The sequence below is a fragment of the Xyrauchen texanus genome, chromosome 5 (genome assembly GCF_025860055.1).
Source record: "Xyrauchen texanus isolate HMW12.3.18 chromosome 5, RBS_HiC_50CHRs, whole genome shotgun sequence".
Taxonomy (NCBI): domain Eukaryota; kingdom Metazoa; phylum Chordata; class Actinopteri; order Cypriniformes; family Catostomidae; genus Xyrauchen; species Xyrauchen texanus.
The window spans coordinates 45882463-45907947 of NC_068280.1; the positions used below are offsets into that span (position 1 = coordinate 45882463).

Sequence of the window (25485 nt, forward strand, 5' to 3'; positions counted from 1 at the left end):
TATTGTTCTTTACTCCAACTCCACAGTCACATATCTTCCAGGCTCTAAGAACGTCAAGGCCAATGCCCTCTCTCGCCAGTTTGAATACTCTCTTCAAACTCTCACTGAAGAACCCATCTTGCCACCCACACTGATAAGAGCTCCGGTACAATGGGACATCATGACCACAATAATTAACACTCATTCCTACGATCCACCACCTCCGAATGTTCACCTGATAAAACCTATGTTCCACTCCCACTTCATGAGTAGGTTATCCAGAGGGTCCACTCATCGCTCCGCTCTGGTCATCCGGGCATCACTGCCACTGTTCTGTTGGTATGCAACCAGTTCTTGTGGTCCAACTTGCAGGCAGACACCATCCGTGAGGTCAAGATCAATATGATTCCCTATATGCAACATCAACAAGTCATCTAGATAACTTCCAGCTGGGTTATGCAGCCTACACCTATACCTCAACGTCCTTTGTCTCATATCACCATAGATTTTGTCACGGATCTTCCTCTCTCTCATGGCCACACTACCATCCTCACGGTAGTAGATCGCTTCTCCGAGGCTTTCTGCTTCATTCTGCTTCACAAGTTAACCTACTTTCTTTCAAAACTGCAGAGCATCTATGCAATAATTTATTCAGGTTTTATGGTCTACCCGAAGACATGGTTTCAGACCGAGGGCCTCAGTTCACCTGACAGTGGACCGCTTTCTTTTGACAATTCGCCATTAATGTCAGCCTAAACTCTGGGTACCATCCACAATCTAACAGCCAGATGGAACGCATGCATCAAGAACTGACCCACTTACTCAGTATCTACTGGAATCAGAACCAATCTGACTGGAGCCGCTATCTACTCTGAGTTGAATGTGCCCAGAATTCCCTCTGCAAACCATGAACTGGCATGACTCCCAGTGTGGTCTTGGTTTTTAGCCACCCTTATTTCCTTGGTCAGGGGAGCCCACAGACCTTTCTGCCATCAACGACTGGCTCCTCAAAAGTGAGGCTCCATCAACAGAGTATTGACTTTAACTCTCTGAACTCCATTTCCATAATCCCTGTACTTAAATGGTCTGCACTTATATAGCGCTTTACACTGTGTCCCATTCTCAAACACACACTCATACACCAATGGTGGCAGAGCTGCTATGCAAGATGCTAGCCTGCCATTGGGAGCAACTTGGGGTTCAGTGTCTTGCCCAAGGACACTTCGGCATGTGGAATCGTGTGGGCCGGGAATTGAATCGCCAACCCTGCGATTGGCAGCCGACCCGCTCTACCCCCTGAGCCACAGCTGCCCCATAATAGAGTATACCTGGCACTGATTACCTGCTCACCTGTTCCTCGTTTATTCAGCTATTTATGTCTCACACTCACTCTCTTGTTGCAGAGTCTTGTTTTGCCCTGGCTGACATTTCTGAGCATTCTCTTTAGTTTATTGATTTTCCTGTGTATGATCCTTGTTTACCCAGTTTTGACCCATTGTTGCTTTCCTGCTATTACTGCCTTGTTTGCCTGGACATATCCTGTGATTTTCTGCCACCTGTCTCGACCCCTTGCCTGTTTATTGACTACCTCTCTGGATTGCCTTGGATTTTACTGTTGCTGGCGATTGACCCCTGTCTTTGTTACTACGTTTACTGTTATTAAAGCTGCACATGGATCTCTACTCTGACTCATCATTACAGGAACTTGTGAAACCACACCAAATGACAGTACTCCTATGCCCTACAGCTAGCATCTCCCAAAATCCATTTCACACATTTTAACTTAATGTTAACGAGAACATGTATGGTTTCAAAGCTAATAGACATGGACTAAAAGCCACAAAACTTTAATTTTGATTTTAAATTCATAAAACATACACCAATATAATGTCAAACATGTCTTTTTAAAGTGTTATGTTAGACTGTACTTAAAGCAATATCACAAGTTAAGCTCAAATTACAGGATTATGACATTGCGTGTTCATGGCTACGAAGTTGTAAAATTGGATATAACTTTTACATGGAACATTTTACAGAGAAATTTTAAAAATGTTAAAAACACATATTGTTTATGTGGCTATACTTGTATTGAACCTGAAATTTTCCTTTAAGGAGAAATTTTATATAAGCATTTTGTTATGCCAGATGATGATTATATCATCTTAACCTTTAACATTTTGTAGATTTCCAAGTCTTGAACACTCCAGATGGTTATTTTGCTGTTTTCCTTGAGTATAATGCTGCAAATGGATAGAATGAGTAAAAGCATTATTGAAAGGGGATCCAAGGAGAGTATTAAAGGAGTATTCCGGATTTAATATAAGTTAAGCTCACTCTACAATATTTGTGGAATAATGTTGATTAACATAAAAATTCATTTCAACTTGCCAATCCTTTTCTTAAAAAAAGAGCAAAAATCTGGGTTCCAGATGAAGAATAAAAGTGCTTTTATAAAATTATGAGCTTCACATTTCTGCCTTAAAACCCCCCAAAATTGGCCACATTCACTTCCATTGTCTCACTGTGACCGCAATATATTTATTTGTAAAAAATGTTTTTAAAGGAGGGACAAGTCAAAATAATTTTTATGTTAATCAACATTATGCCAGAAGTACTGACAATTGAGCCTACCTTGTATTGAACCCAGAATATTCCTTTAAACAATGTTTAAAGCATAGTAGATTTTGTGTGTGTGTGTGTGTGTGTAGCAGATACTGGGCAACACTTATTGTTATTGTCATGGTTTAAGGTCAAGGTTACCATAGCAACAGGCACCAATTAGGTTGCTGTGATAATGGTATGAATAATTTATCAGTTGGAAGGATTATATCTGTGTTCAAAAACAACTCATGGTGTGCAACTGTATGTGCACTTGTTTGTGAATGTATACATAATGTATAAACTTCCTCATTTATCATGATACCATCACAGTTACCAGATAGACATTCCATAGCAACTCCAGGTGAGGCGTTGCCATGGCATTTTTATCAGGTTCTCTAATTAGCAACACAGTGACGTTGAGTTGTCATGGAAATGCTCATTTGCGTTTTTCTTATGTCTTTTCATAGTGTTTGATTGAATGTCTGCAAGCTTGTCTTAGTATTATCTCTATATATGTGTGCAAGGTTGAAAATGAGATGCTTAATTCATTGTTTCATTACAAGGTATACTAATTACATATGAATTAATTTACCATTCCAAGAGATTAAGATGAGTTGGCAAATTAATTAAGTAATTCAACATTACCAAGGCATAAGCATAATTGATTAGGCTGTGATCAGTGAGTATGAATAATAACATCATTTACACACACTGAAGAGATTTTTAAGCATGTTTACTAAAATAAGACTGTTATTAAGGTCAAATGAACAGCACACACACAAACACAGTGTTTGTTTTTAACCATTTAGTGTTATTTTCCATAATTCTAATTCTATGTCTCTCTCTCTCTCTCTCTTCCTGTCCCCCAATCTCTCTCTCTATCTGTCTGTCTCACCCTGGTAGAAGGCTGCCATCTGGACCACTTTTATTTAGCGTGCGCGCGCACACACACACACACACACACACACACACACACACACACACACTCTGCTTATAAATCTTGAGATTAATATACCAAGGCATAAACATTTGATAGACGTATAACCCCAATATAATATACTAAATAAACTGTAATGTTTTTTATTCGAATTTGTATATGTTGTTGTGTGTATGTGTGACTTATAACCAGCTGTGATTAAACACTTCTGGAGTTTAATGAATGGAAACTCTACCTGTTGTCTTTGGTTGAGTGGAATCTCCTCTGTGACTGATCCAGTTCTTGTTTTGACCTTAGTGCTGTTAGATATAAACATGATGGTGAAATAATATTTTTTTACTTCATAATTAAGATTCTGCTTCAAAGTATGCAATCTATGTTAGAATAAAAGGTCAACAAAGACAGATGGAAATAGTTTTTTTTTGCTCCATTCTGAACTGATTTGAATGTCTTTTAAATTCCAATTCAATTTCTGAATTTGTATCAAAGTTTAATGTAGGAGGCAAAGATAATGCATAACTGAATTTGAATTTAAAGGTGTAGATTTAACATTTGAAATTCCAAAAATTTATTTAACTGCTGTAAGTGTAATATTTTTTATTTTATTTTTACCCTTAAAATGTACAGCATAAAGTGTATTTCCAGAAATATTTATAGTAAATTCTTGAAATGCTTAATGAATTAAAATGTAGATTTAAAATAATAATACTTCGTTATATTTCTAGAATTTTCTTTCATTCTATTGTGTATAGTGTGGAAGAACACCTTCACAGAATTATTTCCATAATGCCATCACCAGTGTTGAATTTCTTTACATTTCGATTCAGTACATTCCTTTTTCAGTCATTCCCATTGTAATTCAATTTTTAACATCATCATTATTGTCTGCGAAAATGGTAAGTTACGTGGCTAAGAAAAGTAACAGCACACTTACCCTCAAACAATGTTTATGAGTATAAAAAGTGTCATTTTTGTCAGCTACAGTAAATGGAAAAAATCCTTCACTATTCTCTTTTATTAACAAAAAAAAAACTCAATTTACAAACTTTTCTTTTCACTTGCAGAGCTCCTGGGTGCTGCTAAGAAGGTGAATGTGAACTTCCAGGACACAGATGGGTGAGTTTCATCTATAACACACTGACACCACATGCTCACTTATGATGTGAATCAATTTAGTTCTCATTATTGTAAGTAGTGGATAAGTGTTATGGGTTTTTCAATGAACTAGAAAAATCTATACATCAAGAGAGCAGGGAGGGTGATAGCTGAAATTATGCTAATATTTACATTATATATTTAACAGTTATTTTAGACAATATTCATTCTAAATTAACTCCAAAATATTTCAAAATGTGATCTCTCATGATTATACATTTACACAACTGTCCGTGAAAAACTAATTATTGTTAATCAGTCATGCATATTTACAGTTTTTAATTTGGAGTTTTCCCATTATAATATATAATGCCATTTCTTCTGTCTTTTATTTCTGGCTGTGGTGATTTTTCTCATGATGTATCAGATCATTTCAATGTATATTTCTTGGTAGAAAAAAACAATCACTACACAATATGGTACACAAAAGAAAAAATACTTTATAGTTAAAGTTAACTTACAGTATAATCACCTGAACATTAATCCACATTTTTACATTAAACAAAGTTTAACAGTTGTTAGAATGCAGCAGTGTACCAGAGAATTAGAGAGAGAGAGAGATTGAAAGAAAGTGTGTGTGTGTGTGTGTGTGTGTGTGTGTGTGTGTGTGTGTGTGTGTGTGTGTGTGCTGTACATGTGGCTTGGGGCTCTGACAGAGAAAAAGCTCTTACTCATGGAAGTAGGTCATAGCCTCCTGCTCAGTTAGAGAGTTAGGGATCGGAGCGAAGAGGCAGAGTTGAGCTGAAATTAAGTCTGATTAGGGACTCTCTAAAAAGATATGCATGAGTTTTAAGCTATGGGACTGGAAATAAGCAAATCGATATTATTATAAGGGTTTTGTGAAGAAATATATCAGGCTATTATGAATAAGAAAGGAATAGGACAAGACGACAAATAGGCCTAGAATTTCAGCAGAATAATAAGACAAGTCACTCACAAAGTTCTACTCATCCCCTGCCCCTTGTGTGATATTTGTATTTCTTTCTTATTAAATTGGATTTTAAAAGTGAAAGTGAAGATTGAAATAATAATTTAAAGGTAACATTAGTGACTGCACAACATCACTAAAGACCCCCCTTAAAGAAAAGTTATATTGTGGTCCCAAAATGTATAATGATAGGTAAAAAAAAAAAAAATACATATACATACTGAAAATGAATGGAGTAACACATTTTTTATTTTATTTGTTTTAAACTTGGCAAATATTGGCCAAGGATGTCTCAATTTACATTTATTTCATATTTACATATTATTTATTTTTTGCAGTGTTACAGGGGTTTATAAAGTTGCCATTATAGATATTTCTGCCATCTAATGTTTTAGTAGAAAATTACATTCAAAAGGTCTTTAAACATTGGGGGAGCCCATTGTACCCTATCATATATAATGATGATACATATTAGCATTAGTACACTTATGCTAACATATTAACTGTTAAAAACTGTAAAATAAACAACAACAAAAAACACTCTCTTTAACAGTATGGCACTAGGGGCTAAATTTGAGAATTTTTTTAAGTCAATTTTGATTCATAGATGTACAAAAAACTATTTAAAAACATCCAGAATGTCAGAAGGTGAAAGGTCACATTTGGTTCTTTCCATACAAGTCAAAATTGACCTGTTAAGACAGTGAAAGTAACAATTGGTTTTAAATTGTTATTTCTCTTTATATATACAATATATAATTATATACAAAAATACATTTTATTTTATTTTTTATTTTGTTTGTTTTTATGGTCACAATGTTTGGTTCCAGTACCAAAAAACTATGCAGTATTTATAACGTATTCTTTACCTGTCCTGGGCCAAAAATGACCCTAAGACAATAGAAGAGTTCAAATGTTTTATGCATAATTCTGTTGATTTCATCCCAAAATCAATACAGAAAATTTAAAAATTCGACATGGCCCTGAATTGTGTATTTGAATGAAGTAATGCAGTAATGAATGAAGTGTGTTTGTTTGTGCTTGTGTTTTATAGGTTGTCTGCCCTGCATCATGCTGCTCTTAATGGTAACGTGGAGCTAATCGCACTGTTGATAGAGTCGCAAGCCGTTGTGGACATCAAAGACCAAAAAGGTGAAAACACACCGATATTCAGAGTACCAATATGCAGAGAACCCATAAGCCCAGTTTATACACACACACACACACACACGCATGTTGTGTTTCCATGTTTTATGGGGACTTTCCATAGACATAATGGTTTTTATACTGTACAAACTTTATATTCTATCCCCTAAACCTAACCCTACCCCTAAACCTAAACCTCACAGAAAACTTTCTGCATTTTTACATTTTCAAAAAACATAATTTTGTATGATTTATAAGCTGTTTTCCTCATGGGGACCAACAAAATGTCCCCACAAGGTCAAAAATTTCGGGTTTTACTATCCTTATGGGGACATTTGGTCCCCACAAAGTGATAAATACACGCTCACACATACACACACACACACACACACACACACACACACACACACACACACACACACACACACACACACACACACACACACACAGAATACTGAAGAAAATGGTATTGCGCAGAATGGTATTGCTCTTTCATAGCTCAACTTTGCGCCTGTGGGTTCTCCGAAGAATAAAAATAGATACAAATGAGTACATACAGTAGTGAGTCTATGTTCATGGACATATTTGGCCTTTGCATTATATTTTGCTGTTAATTTATGGCATGGGCATTACTCTTTTAAGACACTGTGTCAAGTTTAAAATAGGCTGACTTTTGTAATGCAGTGCAATGTAAATGCAAGTGTCTTTTTAAAACGATGGACCAATCAGAATAAGCCAAGGATAACAATCTATTCGCTTCAGAAACACATTAAGAGATACAGATGTATACAGTTAATTTAGTACATGTATTGTACATAAATAATATTAGTTTAGAAATATGTGGAACCCCTGGTTTACTCTGGATAGTTCTGGTTTGGTGCTGGTCTAGCTGGTGGAACAGCATAGCTAAGTTGTTCATGAAAAAACATTGCTGGTGGAAGTGGTTGACCAATTAGTTTTTTTCTGGTCATGCTTTTTAAACAAAGAAGTCTTGCTGCTTAAGCTTGTCAAAAGTCCTTGTTGGAACACAAGAAATAACTGTAACAAGGTTCATGTTGGGAAAGGAGGAGGTGGGAACCTGCTGCACAATCAAAATAATATTTAAATGAAAACTTAAACAAAAAGACACAGAACACAAATGCACACAAGGCAGCTGCATGTGGCTCTCTCTCTCCCGAACCGCCGCGTTCCACTGCACTTACCCCTCTCCGCGGCTGATTAACTCAATTGGGGGCCTGGTGTGCATAGTCACGGCCTGGCCCCGCCCTCCTACTCATCTCAATAACATATAAACCAATCAGCCACCACATTAAAACCACCTGGCTAATATTGTGTACGTCCTCCTCATGCTACCAAAACAGCGTTAACCCGCACCTCAGAATAGCATTCTGAACATATTCTTCACACCCTAATTGTACAGAGCGGTTATCGTAGTTACCCTAGGCTGTTTTAGTTCAAACCAGTCTGGCCGTTCTCTGTTGACCTCTCTCATCAACAAGGTATTTCCATCCACAGAACTGCCACTCACTGGATATTTTTTGTTTTTGGCATTCTAGAGACTGTTGCAGGAGAATCCAGGAGATCAGCAGTTACAGAAATAATCAAACCAGCCCATCTGGCACCAACAATCATGCCACCTACCAAATCACTGAGATCACATTTTTCCCCATTCTGATGATAGATGTGAACATTAACTGAAGCTCCTGACCCATATCTGCATGATTTTATGCACTGCACTGCTGATTAGATAATCGCATGGATGATTGTTGGTACCAGATGGGCTGGTTTCAGTATTTCTGTAACTGCTGATTTTCACACACAACAGTCTCTAGAATTTACTCGGAATGGTGCCAAAAACAATAAACATCCAGTGAGCGGCAGTTCTGTGGATGGAAATGCCTTGTTGATGAGAGAGGTCAAGACTGGTTCAAAGACTAGAATGCTATTCTGAGATGCGGGTTGGCGTAGTTTTGGGGGCATGAGGGGGACCTACACAATATTAGGCAGGTGAGTTTAATGTTGTGGCTGATCAGCATATAATGGTGAGCAGCTGTGCTGTTTTTTTATTTTCCTGCAAGGTAACCTGCAAACAGTAGCTCGAAAATTGGGCATGCAACATATGAAATTAATAGAAGCACCACACAGAGGGGTGCAGATAGCTAGCTATTATAGAATTATAGAATTTTAACTAACTTACTCAGTAAGATCCTCTTTAGACTGTTCCTCCACCATGAAGATAGTATACACTATTGCTGAGTGATGAATTACGTTTTTGACACAAAACACAACAACTGGTGAAATTGTGTCTCCTCTACACATTGCACTATATTTCTCATTCAAACTCTAGCCTTTTCATTTCATTTTCTCTTTCTCTGTCTTCTTTAGGGATGCGGCCATTACACTATGCTGCTTGGCAGGGCAAGTGTGAGCCAATGAAAATGCTGCTCAAGTCGGGATCATCAGTCAACAGCCAATCAGATGAGGGACAGATCCCTTTACACCTCTCATCTCAACACGGCCATTATGAAGGAGTGAGTACATAACAATCAGACTTACAGTACTGTGTATCCATGTGCATTCATACTGTACACAGACACATGCTCACTGTACTTTACTGTATGTATGTTTGTAGAGTGAGATGCTGCTCCAACATCAATCAAACCCATGCCTCAGAGACCACGCTGGGAAAACCCCTCTTGACTTGGCCTGTGAATTTGGACGAGTCACGGTCAGTTACGCTGTGTTTGTATCCACCTGTCTGTAAGTACAGGGGAGTTTATGATAGATGGATGAGAGGTGATGCTCCTCTGTGGGTTTGTGGGAACAACACCTCTTCACAGTTCCTCAGTCAAATACTGGAAGTTCCCACATGCACTCACACTCTGGTTACCTCTGCTTCCAAAAGAGCTTATAGAAATGTTCCAGGTTCAATACAAGGTCAGCTGAATCGACAACATTTGGAGCATGATGTAAACATTATACATGTTAACATGATTTTCTTTGTGAATAAAATCTCTTACAGGGTTTTTCGACTGATGGCTAATGGGATGCAAAAAAAGAGAGGGATGCACTTTTTTTGTAAATTAACTCAAGGATCTATTAATCAAAAATGTAAAGTGTAAAAAAATTAAATAAATGTTTTTTTTTTTTTTAATAGATGAAGGATGAGTCTTGATTATTTTCATGGTAATCAACATTAATATCCCACAAATGCTGTTGATTGAGCTTAACTTTTATTGAACCTGGAACATTCTTTAAAGAGATTCTTTTGTAACACACAGTTTAATCTATTCATTTTATTCATAATCCAAGGAACAAAAACAATTGGAGGCCAGTGATAGGCTTATGTTAAATTAATAGGAAATAATACAAAGAATATATTGATTTCTAAAGCCACCTTTATCTATTCAGTGCTTATGCCTGCTTTAAGCTAAAGTCTCTGAATTATCTTAATTTTCTCAGCAAATATTGATATATGATAAATTGCGATGACTTTAATTCATTAGAATATGTACACATAATTAATCTGAATAAACATTTTAATTAACTGAACTACTATATATATATATATATATACTGTATATGCTTTAAAATAATTGCTTACTTTTCTGAGTTATAATCCTAAAAGTTTACTCTGAACCCTTGGTTCAGAATATTTTGAGTTATTATCAGAGGCACACACTGATTATTTTGCTCCTCATGATTTGGTTTTGTGGGCACCTGGCCAGAGCCGCAGTGCCAACATTTAATCAAATCCTACCTTTTCTTACACAATAGTTTGCATTTTCATCTTTACCAATATACAGTATTCTTTTAAGTACCTCAGAGGACCATGAAAATAACATGATATGTGAATATGGCAATCATTCGATTAAAAGTTTCATGAAAATACATATATAAAGATATAACCAAAAACATAACTGTACCATGGTACTGCCACGGTGGTTTTGTAAGGAATTATTCTGGGTGAATAATTTTAAATGGCAAACATGACAACCCTACTCACCTATGTAAGTTGCCTATGAATGAATATACAACCGTTCCGGTCCTTGAATCTGATTGGACGAGAGACTTCCAAGAGTGCAGATGTCTCAGAACAGCAGTACTCATACACTTTGCTGTTTGTATTAATCCATGTGTGTCTGTGGTGTAAGAGCAGCTCAGATGTAAAAAGAGCTAGATGTGTCTCCTTTCATTTATCCCTGTGACATTAAATATTGTAGCTAGCAGGTGGTGACTGTAGACCATTTTTGTGTGTTATGAGCCAGTTGAGTCAGTCAGCGACAGGTGTCTTGGAAGTAATCAGCATTATCTCTCACTCCATGATCGACTAGAGCTGGGAAATAGACTTAAAAGAACAGCTTCAGCATTAAGGCGGAGGAGAGAATGGTTTCTATAGTGAATGACTCTTGTGCACCGGCTACTGCAAAATACTCTGGGTGGACCACCGCTTGCGGCCAAATCACAGCCGTGCTGATATAGTACCATACAGCACTCTTGCTCATGTTATATTGCTTTAATATATTTTTGTGTGTATTCCACAGGTGGTGCAGTTGCTCCTTAGCAGTAACATGTGTGCTGCTATGTTAGAACCGAAACCTTCCGATACCAATGGCATCAGCTCACTCCACTTAGCTGCCAAGAATGGACATATCGAGATCATCAAGTAAGTGCACTCTGGTTTCTTGGTGTTATAACCACAGTGACTTGTTCCATGTGGCTTTATTTCAAATTGTGGCAAACATAAAATGCTCAATACGTCTCTTACATCATGTTTTAAGACATAACAGGAAAGTCTGCACTGACCTGATGCATCATCATATGGTAACAATGAATCCATCTTTACTCAACAACTTTGATTTAGATTGTGACGGTTTTGACCTGCTAAGCTGGCATAAGATATACACACACACACACACAGATTGTACAGAGCACAATTGTACAGAGCAGTTATCTGAGTTACCGTATACTTTGTCAATTTGAACCAGTCTGGCCATTCTTGATTGATCTCTCATCAACAAGGCGTTTCCATCCTCAGAACTGCCGCTCACTGGATGTTTTTTGTTTTTGGCACCATTTAAGGTAAATTCTAGAGACTGTTGCAGATGTGGGTTAGGACCTTCAGTTAATGTTCACATCAACCATCAGACTGGGGAAGAATTTTGATCTTAGTGATTTCGACCGTGTCATAATTGTTGGTGCCAGATGGGCTGGTTTGAGTATTTCTGTAACTGCTGATCTGCTGGGATTTTCACCCACAACAGTCTCTAGAATTTACTCAGAATGGTGCCAAAAACAAAAACATCCAGAGAGTGGCAGTTATGTGGACGGAAATGCTTTATTGAGGAAAGAGGTCAAATGGAAAATGGTCAGACTGGTTTAAGCTGACAGAAAGGCTATGGTAACTCATGCAGCCTCAGCTTTCTGTTCTTGGCTGAATGGAAATGGAACTTGACGGGGTCTTCTGCTCTTGTAGCACATTCACCTCAATGTTCGACGAGTTGTGCATTCTGATATGCTATTCTGCTCATTACAAATGTACAAAGTGATTAGCTGAGTTATCGTAGCCTTTCTGCCAGCTCAAACCAGTCTAGCCATTCTTCATTGACCTCTCTCATCAACAAAGTGTTTCCGTCATCAAACCACTGCCACACGTTTGGATGATTAGATAATCGCATGAATATGTAGGAGTACAGGTGTACCTAATAAAGTGGTCCATGAGTGTATATATTCGGTATTTCGATATATCAGTAGGTACGAATATTGTCAGTCCTTGACATATCATGTGTACATTTGGGTGAATCTTACAAAAACCTGTGTGGGCCATATTTCCCCCCAAAATCAAAAGATTATCAAGACAATTTTTTACCTCTAAGATTTGTTTACATTTTGACATTATTTAACACATTTTCCCCAAACATTTGCATTACTGTAATACATCCAGATTTTTTGTAAATATTCTCATTGATGTGCCTCATTAGATTATTAAAATATAATTTTTTTGATTATAATCACCATAAATGAAAGGTAGTAAAACAAATACTGTACTTTCATGATACTTTATATATACACTCACCTAAAGGATTATTAGGAACACCATACTAATACTGTGTTTGACCCCCTTTCGCCTTCAAAACTGCCTTAATTCTACGTGGCATTGATTCAACAAGGTGCTGAAAGCATTCTTTAGAAATGTTGGCCCATATTGATAGGATAGCATCTTGAAGTTGATGGAGATTTGTGGGATGCACATCCAGGGCACGAAGCTCCCGTTCCACCACATTCCAAAGATGCTCTATTGGGTTGAGATCTGGTGACTGTGGGGGCCATTTTAGTACAGTGAACTCATTGTCATGTTCAAGAAACCAATTTGAAATGATTCGAGCTTTGTGACATGGTGCATTATCCTGCTGGAAGTAGCCATCAGAGGATGGGTACATGGTGGCCATAAAGGGATGGACATGGTCAGAAACAATGCTCAGGTAGGCAGTGGCATTTAAACGATGCCCAGTTGGCACTAAGGGGCCTAAAGTGTGCCAAGAAAACATCCCCCACACCATTACACCACCACCACCAGCCTGCACAGTGGTAACAAGTCACGATGGATCCATGTTCTCATTCTGTTTACGCCAAATTCTGACTCTACCATCTGAATGTCTCAACAGAAATCGAGACTCATCAGACCAGGCAACATTTTTCCAGTCTTCAACTGTCCAATTTTGGTGAGCTCTTGCAAATTGTAGCCTCTTTTTCCTATTTGTAGTGGAGATGAGTGGTACCCGGTGGGGTCTTCTGCTGTTGTAGCCCATCCGCCTCAAGGTTGTGCGTGTTGTGGCTTCACAAATGCTTTGCTGTATACCTCGGTTGTAACGAGTGGTTATTTCAGGCAAAGTTGCTCTTCTATCAGCTTGAATCAGTCGGCCCATTCTCCTCTGACCTCTAGCATCAACAAGGCATTTTCACCCACAGGACTGCCGCATACTGGATGTTTTTCCCTTTTCACACCATTCTTTGTAAACCCTAGAAATGGTTGTGTGTGAAAATCCCAGTAACTGAGCAGATTGTGAAATACTCAGACCGGCCCGTCTGGCACCAACAACCATGCCACGCTCAAAATTGCTTAAATCACCTTTCTTTCCCATTCTGACATTCAGTTTGGAGTTCAGCAGATTGTCTTGACCAGGACCACACCCCTAAATGCATTGAAGCAACTGCCATGTGATTGGTTGATTAGATAATTGCATTAATGAGAAATTGAACAGGTGTTCCTAATAATCCTTTAGGTGAGTGTATGTTTTACCTTAAAGCAATGAGAAATGTGTGTAATGGTCATACAAATGTCACAATGTATAAAATCTTAATGATATAATAGCCTTAAAAAAGTCTTCATTGAATTTATTGATTATCTAAATTAAAGTTTTTTAACTTTCTTTTTATTTTGGGGTGATTTATCGACAGGTTTTGTGAGGTTCAACCATTAACAGTTTTTAGTCATAAGACTTGCGCATATGAAAATATTTTTGAGAAACATGGCATTTGAAACACTCTAGCAAAGAGGTTGTGTTAGAATGTTATGAAGTTGTTTTCAAGGCATTTTACTCTTTTTATTATTGCTTTAATGTAGCTGTAATATATTCTGTACAAGTAGGCAGACATTGACAGCACAAAATCCTGACACAGCATTTAGCTCACTGACACAAAACTGTCTCCGTCGCATGACTAATGTGCTGAGACAGGTCAGGAGCACAGAGATCAGACATAATGGGGGAAATAGTCCTTTTGAAGCTGAAAGGCACTGTGGACAGTCTGAGCAGTCCCTGGATGCTTTATTTATTAGATTCACACACACACACACACACACATTCAAACTCACTACTCTCATTTCTTCCGTTTGATGAATGGTGCTGCCACTGCCCAATGACACACATTGTTAATTAATGATTACATCACTAATTACTTAAGTTGTTTGTGAGTATGAATGTGTGTCTTTGGGTGGACTGGTGTGAAGGACACTTCCTCAAATGTCCCACCTTGATATCAATCCCATAGACTCTGTCTCTGACCTCTTTTTGGTTTGGCATAGATATTAAAGCTTTGGGCTGGTAACCAAAAGGTTTTAGCTTCAAATATTATATGGATCGATCCTTGAACTGTCACCCATTGTACCAGAGGGATTGTTGATGTAATAATAAGGGTATTGCAATAATAATCATAAACTGCGTGGGATAAATATGTCTGCTAAATGACCACTTCGTTGAATCTCACACGAAAATTTTAGGGCCATATTTCACCCTAAAATCAAAAGAAAAAAACCCCACAGAAATTAACATAATATTTATATTTTGCTTGATAATGAAGTGTTATATTGAAGACGATTATGCCCGGTTCCTTTGAAATTTCAGAGCAATATTGTGAAAGATGGTCTTTTCTGTGTAGATACATACATACATTTATAAAGTTTGTAAAAGTTTTATAAAATGTTTGTTGTGTGTGTATTCAGGTTGCTGATCCAGGCTGGTATAGATATAAACAGACAGACTAAATCGGGCACAGCGCTGCATGAAGCTGCTCTCTGCGGGAAAACTGAGGCAGTGCGACTGCTGCTGGATGTAAGCTCTTCGTTTTACTATCAACAGAACTTGTGTTATGTTGACAAGTATACACTGTAATACACAATGTGAATCTCCCAAAGCTTGTCAAGAACATTCATATTTCACTCAAATATGAAAAGAAAATATAATGTGCTTATTTATATATATATATACAGTGAGGAAAATAAGTATTTGAACACCCTGCTATTTTGCAAGTTCTCCCACTTGGAAATCATGGAGGGGTCTGAAATTGTCATCGTAGGTGCATGTCCACTGTGAGAGACATAATCTAAAAAAAAAAATCCAGAAATCACAATGTATGATTTTTTAACTATTTATTTGTATGATACAGCTGCAAATAAGTATTTGAACACCTGAGAAAATCAATGTTAATATTTGGTACAGTAGCCTTTGTTTGCAATTAAACGTTTCCTGTAGTTTTTCACCAGGTTTGCACGCACTGCAGGAGGGATTTTGGCCCACTCCTCCACACAGATCTTCTCTAGATCAGTCAGGTTTCTGGGCTGTCGCTGAGAAACACGGAGTTTGAGCTCCCTCCAAAGATTCTCTATTGGGTTTAGGTCTGGAGACTGGCTAGGCCACGCCAGAACCTTGATATGCTTCTTACAGAGCCACTCCTTGGTTATCCTGGCTGTGTGCTTCGGGTCATTGTCATGTTGGAAGACCCAGCCTTGACCCATCTTCAATGCTCTAACTGAGGGAAGGAGGTTGTTCCCCAAAATCTGGCAATACATGGCCCCGGTCATCCTCTCCTTAATACAGTGCAGTCAGCCCTGTCCCATGTGCAGAAAAACACCCCCAAAGCATGATGCTACCACCCCCATGCTTCACAGTAGGGATGGTGTTCTTGGGATGGTACTCATCATTCTTCTTCCTCCAAACACGGTTAGTGGAATTATGACCAAAAAGTTCTATTTTGGTCTCATCTGACCACATGACTTTCTCCCATGACTCCTCTGGATCATCCAAATGGTCATTGGCAAACTTAAGACGGGCCTTGACATGTGCTGGTTTAAGCAGGGGAACCTTCCGTGCCATGCATGATTTCAAACCATGACGTCTTAGTGTATTACCAACAGTAACCTTGGAAACGGTGGTCCCAGCTCTTTTCAGTTCATTGACCAGCTCCTCCCCTGTAGTTCTGGGCTGATTTCTCACCTTCCTTAGGATCATTGAGACCCCACGAGGTGAGATCTTGCATGGAGCCCCAGTCCGAGGGAGATTGACAGTCATGTTTAGCTTCTTCCATTTTCTAATGATTGCTCCAACAGTGGACCTTTTTTCACCAAGCTGCTTGGCAATTTCCCCGTAGCCCTTTCCAGCCTTGTGGAGGTGTACAATTTTGTCTCTAGTGTCTTTGGACAGCTCTTTGGTCTTGGCCATGTTAGTAGTTGGATTCTTACTGATTGTATGGGGTGGACAGGTGTCTTTATGCAACTAACGACCTCAAACAGGTGCATCTAATTTAGGATAATAAATGGAGTGGAGGTGGACATTTTAAAGGCAGACTAACAGGTCTTTGAGGGTCAGAATTCTAGCTGATAGACAGGTGTTCAAATACTTATTTGCAGCTGTATCATACAAATAAATAGTTAAAAAATCATACATTGTGATTTCTGGATTTTTTTTTTTAGATTATGTCTCTCACAGTGGACATGCACCTACGATGATAATTTCAGACCCCTCCATGATTTCCAAGTGGGAGAACTTGCAAAATAGCAGGGTGTTCAAATACTTATTTTCCTCACTGTATATACATACATTCACACACACACACAGATGAGCCAAAAAATTATGACCACTCACAGGTGAATTGATTAATGTAGATCATCTCCTGACAAGGCCACATGTCAAGGTCTGGGTAGATTAAATAGTAAGCAAACAATCATTTCTCGTAGTCAATGTATTGAATGTAGAAGAAATTATCAGGAGTAAAGACCTGAGCGACTTTGACAAGAGCCAATTTGTTATCGCCAAACAACTGGGTCAGAGACATCTCGTGCCTTCTGACAGTGGTCTGAGGAGGGACAAACCACAAACCGGTGACAGGGTGTTGGGTGCCCAAGGCTCATCAATGCACGAGGGCAATGAAGGCTATCCCGTCTTGTGGCGCAAGTCACAGTAAATGTTGTATCGCAACCTACTGCGTATGGGGCTGTGTAGCCGCAAACCGGTCAGAGGGCCCAAGATGACCCTAGTCCACCGTCGAAAGCACCTACAATGGGCATGCAAGCTTCGGAACTGGACCTTGGAGCAGTGAAAGAAAGTCACCTAGTCTGATGAGTCCTGTGTGTGCTGTTTACCTGGGGAAGTGATGGCACCAGGATGCAGTGTGGGAAGACAACAAGTCGGTGGAGGGAGTATGATGCTCTGGACAATGTTCTGCTTGGAAGCCCTGGGTCCAGCCATTCATGTGGATGTCAATTTGACATGGCAATGGTATTCCATGATCACAATGATGGCATTGGTCTCTTTCAGCAGGATAATGCACCCTGCCACACAGCACACATTGTTTTTGGATGGTTTGAAGAACATGATTTCAAGGTTTTGCCCTGGCTTCCAAATTCCCCAGATCTCAATCGGATTGAGCATCAGTGGGATGTGCTGGACCAACAAGTCCGATCCACGGCAGCTCCACCTCACAACTTACAAGACTTGAAGGATCTGATGCTAATGTCTTGGTTCCAGATACCACAGGACACCTTCAGGGTTCGATTAACTTCCATCAGCCGGGACTGATTTGGCGGCACACTGAGGACCAACAGCATATTAGGCAGTTAGTCATAATGCTTTTGCTCATCAGTGCATTTATATATATATATATATATGCACATATATAATATGTGTCCTTGAACAAAGAGGGGATCAAAATCAAAAGTAACAGTCTGTATCTGGTTTGGCAACAAGCTGCATTAAGTACTGCATTGCATCTCCTCCTCATGGACTGCACCAGATTTGCCAGTTCTTGCTGTGAGATGTTACCCCACCCTTCCACCAAGGCACTTGCAAGTTCCCGGACATTTCTAAGGGAATGGCTCTAGCCCTCACCCTCCGATCCAATAGAAAGAAAGAAAATTCTCTTATATAACAAAAACATTCTCTGAAAAAAGCCTAAATATCTCATTCAGTTTTACTACTCAAATTAATAATGTTTTTGGGATTTTTACAGAAAATCTGCTCCATACTTTAAAACGCCACAGAGTGTACACAACAACATCCTTTTCTGATCAAATGTGGATTCTGTTTATAGAATGAGGCAAAAATGTATTTGTAGCTTTCTATACAATGTTAAAGTCTACATTGATGAGCATTTCTTGTAAAAAATACCCTAACTGTATAAAAAAAAAACATCGGCAAGGCATGTAATCGTGTATTTATAGGATTTCTGTTTCATCTGTCAAAGTGTTTCTGACGGTTTTTTTGGTAAGCTGTAGAAACAATATGTAGCTTCTCTATTAAGCTCCCAAAGGAAAGTTTCTCAATTACGTCATACCCACCATTTCACTTACAACAGTATGGCTTGTTTGAATGTAACACATCGTAAGAAAGTGTCACGTTCATGGACAGATGAATCCAACGACAGACCATAAATAGAACAAAATTACTTTTATTAACAAAAACAACTCAGACTAAAGCCAAACTGGCTGGGGAAATAAAAACCCATGAGAGATAAAACACTGAATAAACTAAGGGGAAAATAAATCAAACAGAAAGCACTGGAATCAAATCTGGGGGAATAACCAGAAAATAACGCTAAGCTGCCCAACATGACACAGGCAAAATGACAATGAACCGACTAGACCAACACAAGGATAATAAAGGAAAGGAAATGAGGAGGGTAATGAGGGAAAACAGGTGAGAGCAATTGACATAACAAGAACAGAACAAAGGCTAAACAAGGAGGAGGGGTGAGGGAACGAGCCGGAGGAGGCAGGGAAGCACATGGCTAACAAACACAAAGCCATGTGCATACAAACAAGAGAAAACATAACAAAATGCTTAAGTGTCAGAATCCTGCCACACATGAAGTACCAATGATTTAAACTGTAACTGTAGTCCAATACAGTATTTTAAATATGTAATCCCATTACAATCCTGTTACTGTTACTCCCCAAACCTGTATGTGTATATATATTATTAAACATACAGTGTATATACACAGATCAACCACAAAATTAAAACCCCCTGCCTAATTGTGTAGGTCCCCTTCGTGCTGCCAAAACAGCACCAAGCACACAATCGTACAGAGCGGTTATCTGAGCTAACATAGACTTTGTCAGATTGAACCAGTCGGGCTATTCTCTGTTGACCTCTCTCATCAACAAGGCATTTCCATCCACAGAACTGCCACTCACTGGATGCTTATTGTTTTTGGCACCTTTCAGAGTAAATTCTAGAGACTGTTGTACATGAAAATCCCAGGAGATCAGCAGTTACAGAAATACTCAAACCAGCACATCTGGCACCAACGAACATCCATGCGATTATCTAATCAGCCAATCATGTGGCAGCAGTGCATAAAATCAGTCATATACGGGTCAGGAGCTTCAGTTAATGTTCACATCAACCATCAGAATGGGGGAAAAATTTTTATCTCAGTGATTTGAGACCGTGGCATATATGTTTGTATATATATGTACCTGTATATATATATTTGTTTTGGAACATTTCGATTGTGACATTATTTTAATGACAAACTAGCACATTTTCTCTTAGAAGATGTCACAATGGAAAGAAAAACATAACTGTTTCAAAAGTAGCTTTTCAAAATAATTTCTGAAAATGTTCTGTTGAATTTCGGGTAAAATGAGATGACATGAACATGGCTGAAGCTGTTTACCAGTCATGTAAGTGTATGTTCTGGTTTCTCTCTTCAGAGTGGTATCAGTGCAGGGGTGAGGAACACATACTCTCAGACAGCACTGGACATTGTAAACCAGTTCACCACGACCCAAGCCAGCAAGGAAATCAAACAGATGCTGAGAGGTACAATGGGGGAGAAAGTATTTGAAAACACAAATTCACATAGAAATTTTGAGACAAAGGCTTGCTGAACTCTCTTTCTTGGTTTCTCTGTATTTTTGTCTGCTTACAGATGCATCAGCTGCCATGCAAGTGAGGGCTCTTAAGGATTATTGCAACAATTATGACCTTACAAGCCTCAACATTAAAACAGGCGATATCATCACGGTAAATAAACACTTCTCTCCTTTAAAATATGTCCAAAAACACAGCAATTTTAACAAACTATGTGGAAAAAGATTGATTTTATGTAGCTGATACAAACTTATTGGTCAAAAAGACTGTATTGATGAGGTATTAATGTAAACAAAGTTGATTTATCACCAGTTTGTCCACATTGAAGCTTATCCTATCCAAGAAATGGAAGCTTAAGTGATAGTTCTTGCGTAGGACTCGTGGTAGCATTACGTCATTCATCCATTCAATTACTAGTGGTAAGCTCCTCTCCTCTGCCGTCTTTGCCTGCCGGCAGGATCCTTTGGTTCGAGTGAGAATCCTGATGCTGAACCGTAGGATGGGGCTTACGCCAAAGATAACTAATTTATCACTACCTTATGTTATTCCATATTATCGAGACCTCTGAGAGAACTGCCCTGACAGACAAGTAAACTGACAAAGCACAGTTCACTTATATGACAAAGGTGGGGATATACTGTATGTAACTGTATATAACTCTGAGAGGAAAGTAGAATAGGCATGATCAAGCATATCTCATTTACTTGCTAATCTTTTGGGAAATCCAGCAACTAGGCCTTCCTCTGAACATTTCGTCAGTCTGGAAACTTACACATAGCTTTAATTTGCCATAAGCACAACTTTGATTCCCAAACAACTGATAAAAATGTGTGAACCCTGTCTTGCTGAAGTTGCATAAAGTCAGCCAACCATATTGGAACTTACCATTTTAAGAAAGAGTTTGCCATTTTTGCACAGCATTTCCCAGGTGTAAAAATTACTTGACGCTGGAGATTTGTCAGGTTGTGCCTAGTTAGGACACTGTGTTACATTCCAGACTTGTTGTCACCGGGAGCTTTTAAAAAACCTTGAAATAGCGTTTTTAGGCGAAGAGTCTGTGTTTGACACAATTTTGACATTTTGACAAAAAAATTACATTTTTAGGTCAGGATTACAAACTATTACACAAAACTATTGCAACATTTCGGTTTGTTCCTCAGGTCTTGGAGCAGCATTCTGATGGTCAATGGAAGGGCTGTATCCATGACAACCGTACAGGAAATGACCGTGTGGGGTACTTTCCGTCCAACATGGTGGAAGTCATCAAAAGGGCAGGTGTGCTATAGCATCATCAAATGACACATTTTACTTCAAGGTCTATCTAAAAGTCATCTGCTTTTCACGTTAAGTGTGGGTGAGTTTGTATTTAGTGCATGCATTTCTTCATGTGCGTGTTTATGTATTTGATGGTGTGTATGTTTGTTAGGAATGGGTATTTTGGTAATTTTGTTTACTCAAATACTCATACAAACAGATACAAATAAACCCAACACTCAGAAGAGTATACATTATGCACAATTTGTAATTGTTGGTCTGTGTATGTGTCAGATGGACTCTTTGGCTACAGCTTCTCTTCTCGCTGTTTTTCAGTGTCTCACGTTAAGAGTGTCGCCTTTTTGAGAAGATGTATGAAGTTAAATATAATTTGACTTTTACAAGCCCATTTCAAAATTCTGTGTTCTGCATTCTGACTCATGAACCATCCAAACCGATTCACTGAAATGAATAGGACATCCCAAATATGATTGAGAGAAAGTGTTACGGGAAAAGCTACTCTATTTTGAGAAGAGCTGAACCACTATAATTAGCACACTACTGAAACATTGAGTTTAGTAGCTTTGCTACATTTTGTTAGTTACTCCTCAACACTGGCAATCACAAATTTATGCCACTTTTTGGCTTGTTTGTTGTTGCTAGAATGCAATTGATATTTAATGTTCTGAAGTTGACAAAATAGGTAAATCGCACAGTTATTGTATTTTTACAGCCTGATCTCTATTAAATTATGTGACTGTGGTGTGTGTGTGTGGTAGTTGTTCATTTGCTCTGTATCCAACTGTCCTGCCCTTTATCACCAGTCAAGTGATTTTAAATAGAGGCATCAGCTTGAAGGGAATTAAAAGAGTAAGTGAAAAATGAAAATAGTGGAAAAATGCATTTCTCCATCCACCTGTGCCTTTGTTTATGTGCCTTCTTTATTTTCACATTAGGGGATTCTCACTTGTACACATAAACATGTATGGAAACATGCTTGCACACACTCATACATGCAGATCAGTGGCAACTGGTGCTTCTCTTGAACAGGGAAGCACAGATGTCACTTTCAAATGGCAACACATTTTAAAATATACATGTAGATTCTTTGTATATAGATAACACTCCATCATTCTCCACAACCCCTTAATCTCCCTTTTCTTGCATGAAAGTTTAGTCTGCATGCAGAGCACATAGATTAGTTAACATAGATTAAATTTTGTGTTTTTGGGAATTGCATTGCAAGTATACAGTATGCTTTGTGGAATAGTGTGCATGCAACATGACTATAACTTTTTATTTTTAATTTAGTTTAAAACTAAATTAACTCAGATGTACATATGTTTATTTTCACCTTGCATGTTAAACTATATCGTATAATAAAGTTAAGCTCTAAGATAGAGTTAGATCTTTTTGCTTGAACATGTTTTTGTTTTGTGTTTCCTTTCCTGTTTTTTCGTTCTTGTTGTTGTTGTTTGTGTTTTGGGTGTTACCGTTCTGTTGTACCTAGGTCCCTCAACCCAACAGTATCTTATGATACAGATCCGTCCGCCAGCAATTGGTTCAGTTGTCATGGTGAACGGTGACTCCTCCCACATTTTTTCTCTCCCACTCACCCCCCATCCTATCCAGCCCCTTTCCCATCAGCCCCTCTTCACCTCATTTGGCTATAATATGCCCACCTGCAGAACATTTGTGTATGAACCAGCCTCCTCCCGCACAGAGGAGCCGCAAAAAGAGACAGGTATAAACACACACGTACACAGTCAGAATCACACACATATTCACCCTTCATAATCATATCATATCATACGTGAATCTGCCTTTCTTAACTTCATGATCACAGATATAATGATAGTTCTACCCAAAATTATAACTCTATCATAATTTACTCAACATCATTTTGTTCCCATTTGACTTTCATTATTTTGCGGAACCCAAAAGGAGTATCAGAAATATCAGAAAAGTAGTCCATGCGACTTGTGCATCATATTTCAAGTCCATTGAATGGATATGGTATACAGTATATTGTGAGAAACAACTCGAATTTAAGAAATGTTTGTTAGTGAAAATATTGGCATCCGTTACACGCTCATATGCGCTACGACAAAAGCTTGTTCACAGTGACACGCATGTGTTGTGTAGCACTAAACAAAAACACTAGTTCTCACTTGAACATGTGAGCAACAGCATGAGGATGAGTAAATTATGAATGAAATTACATTTTTGAGGGAACTACTACTTTAAGATGCAAAAGTGGGATTTGAATCTTGATGTCTATGGAAAAATTGGATGTTTACCACAAAACATCGGGAAGGATTGGGATAAAACATTGGAAACAATGGGACACATTTTAATGTTTTTCAAAAAATTTGGAAAAAATTGTTTAAGAAATTTGGGAGAATCTTATTAGACCTGTCAAGGACATGTCCAAGTCATAGTTCACTCCAAAAAAGTCCCACTTTATATTAGGTGGCTTTAAAGGTGGAGTAAGCAATTCTTGAGAAAGACTGTTGATAACTGAATTCATCAGCCAAACAAACACACCCCTCCCTTTAGTACTCCTTCAGATGCTCCGCCCACTAAATTCTTGCACACGCATTGCCAATGCTGTGTGATTGCAACAGTGTTGTGTGGATCGGTCCGATCCACTTTGTTTATTTTCCCATTAATAGAGCCAGGGCTGTGTACAAACACCAGCTTTTTTTTTAAGTGCACACACACAGAATGGACAGCTAGCGGACCATGAAGAGATATTTGTGGAATTTGACAAAAAGTATATTAGATTAAAACAACTTACTCCACCTTTATCTAATATGTATTAACCTTAAAACACATAAAATACAATGTATTTACTGTGTAACTACATGTTGTTCTGCACAATTTGCACAATATTCACATTGTCTGCTCCTGAGGTTAAGGTACTGGTGGGTTTAAAAGTAGGGTTGGGGTAATCCGGTTTTAGGCTCAGGGTTGGGGCTTGATTCAGGGGTTAGGGGAAAGGTTAACACTATAACTATAGACATAATTAAATGCATGTACTATGAATGTAAGTTCAATGCAACAACACATATGTACATAAAAAGTACATTGTATCAAATGCATCAATACATAATAGTAAAAGACATCTAATATTTAAAGTGGGTGCGAAATAAAAAATTATATTGTGCTTAGAAAAAACTATGTTTTGCATTATGACATAATTTTCAAGATGATTAAGCCTTATATTGTATTGTATTTAAAACTGTATTATGAAAAGTAATTGCCATAAAAAACAATGGCACAATGCAAAAGTTCTTAGGCTTTCGTACATTTTCAAACATACATTTTCATCAGCAAGGCTCCAGATGACTGCCAGATGTGCTACAGTCCATTTGAACTGCCCCAAATAACTCCTTTGCTATCCGCTCCCTTCTGTGGTTGTCAATTAGGAGTTTACAAGGTCATTTTTCCCTTACATCACTATGTTTGTGTGCATGTATGATATCTTTCAGGCTCTAGAGGATCTGTTTCCAGCCCTCATGGTTCACCAACCCTCAGCGGCCAGCAGAGCGGTGCCAACGAGGACATTTGGGTGCTGAGGAAACCTTTAGCAGGTACATAACATTTCGGAAGATACAAAATCCATATCAAAAATCAAATTGGGTTATATGTCAACCGCCCAAATACACACTACACAAAATGTCTTTTGAATCTCATGCAAGTTAAAGGTGCACTCAGTAACGTTTTGCTTGTGTGAACTAGGACATCAATCAAAATCTATAGTTTTCAGTCACATATGCCATTGTAGAAATGTTATATTCACAGTCAGCCATAATTAATATAATCCAAGGGTG

The 25485-nt window shown here is 38.3% G+C and overlaps 1 protein-coding gene across 1 annotated transcript in view; it reads left to right on the plus strand.

The window, feature by feature from the left end:
• si:dkeyp-9d4.3 (caskin-1) overlaps positions 1–25485 on the plus strand; it is a 63907-nt gene that overhangs the window by 18868 nt on the left and 19554 nt on the right. Inside the window, exons 2-11 of the mRNA XM_052126381.1 lie at positions 4582–4633; positions 6655–6752; positions 9132–9277; positions 9379–9474; positions 11291–11412; positions 15247–15355; positions 20236–20344; positions 20454–20548; positions 21556–21670; positions 25144–25245. Coding sequence (XP_051982341.1) covers positions 4582–4633; positions 6655–6752; positions 9132–9277; positions 9379–9474; positions 11291–11412; positions 15247–15355; positions 20236–20344; positions 20454–20548; positions 21556–21670; positions 25144–25245 — 1044 coding nt within the window. The remainder of the gene's footprint in view (positions 1–4581; positions 4634–6654; positions 6753–9131; positions 9278–9378; positions 9475–11290; positions 11413–15246; positions 15356–20235; positions 20345–20453; positions 20549–21555; positions 21671–25143; positions 25246–25485) is intronic.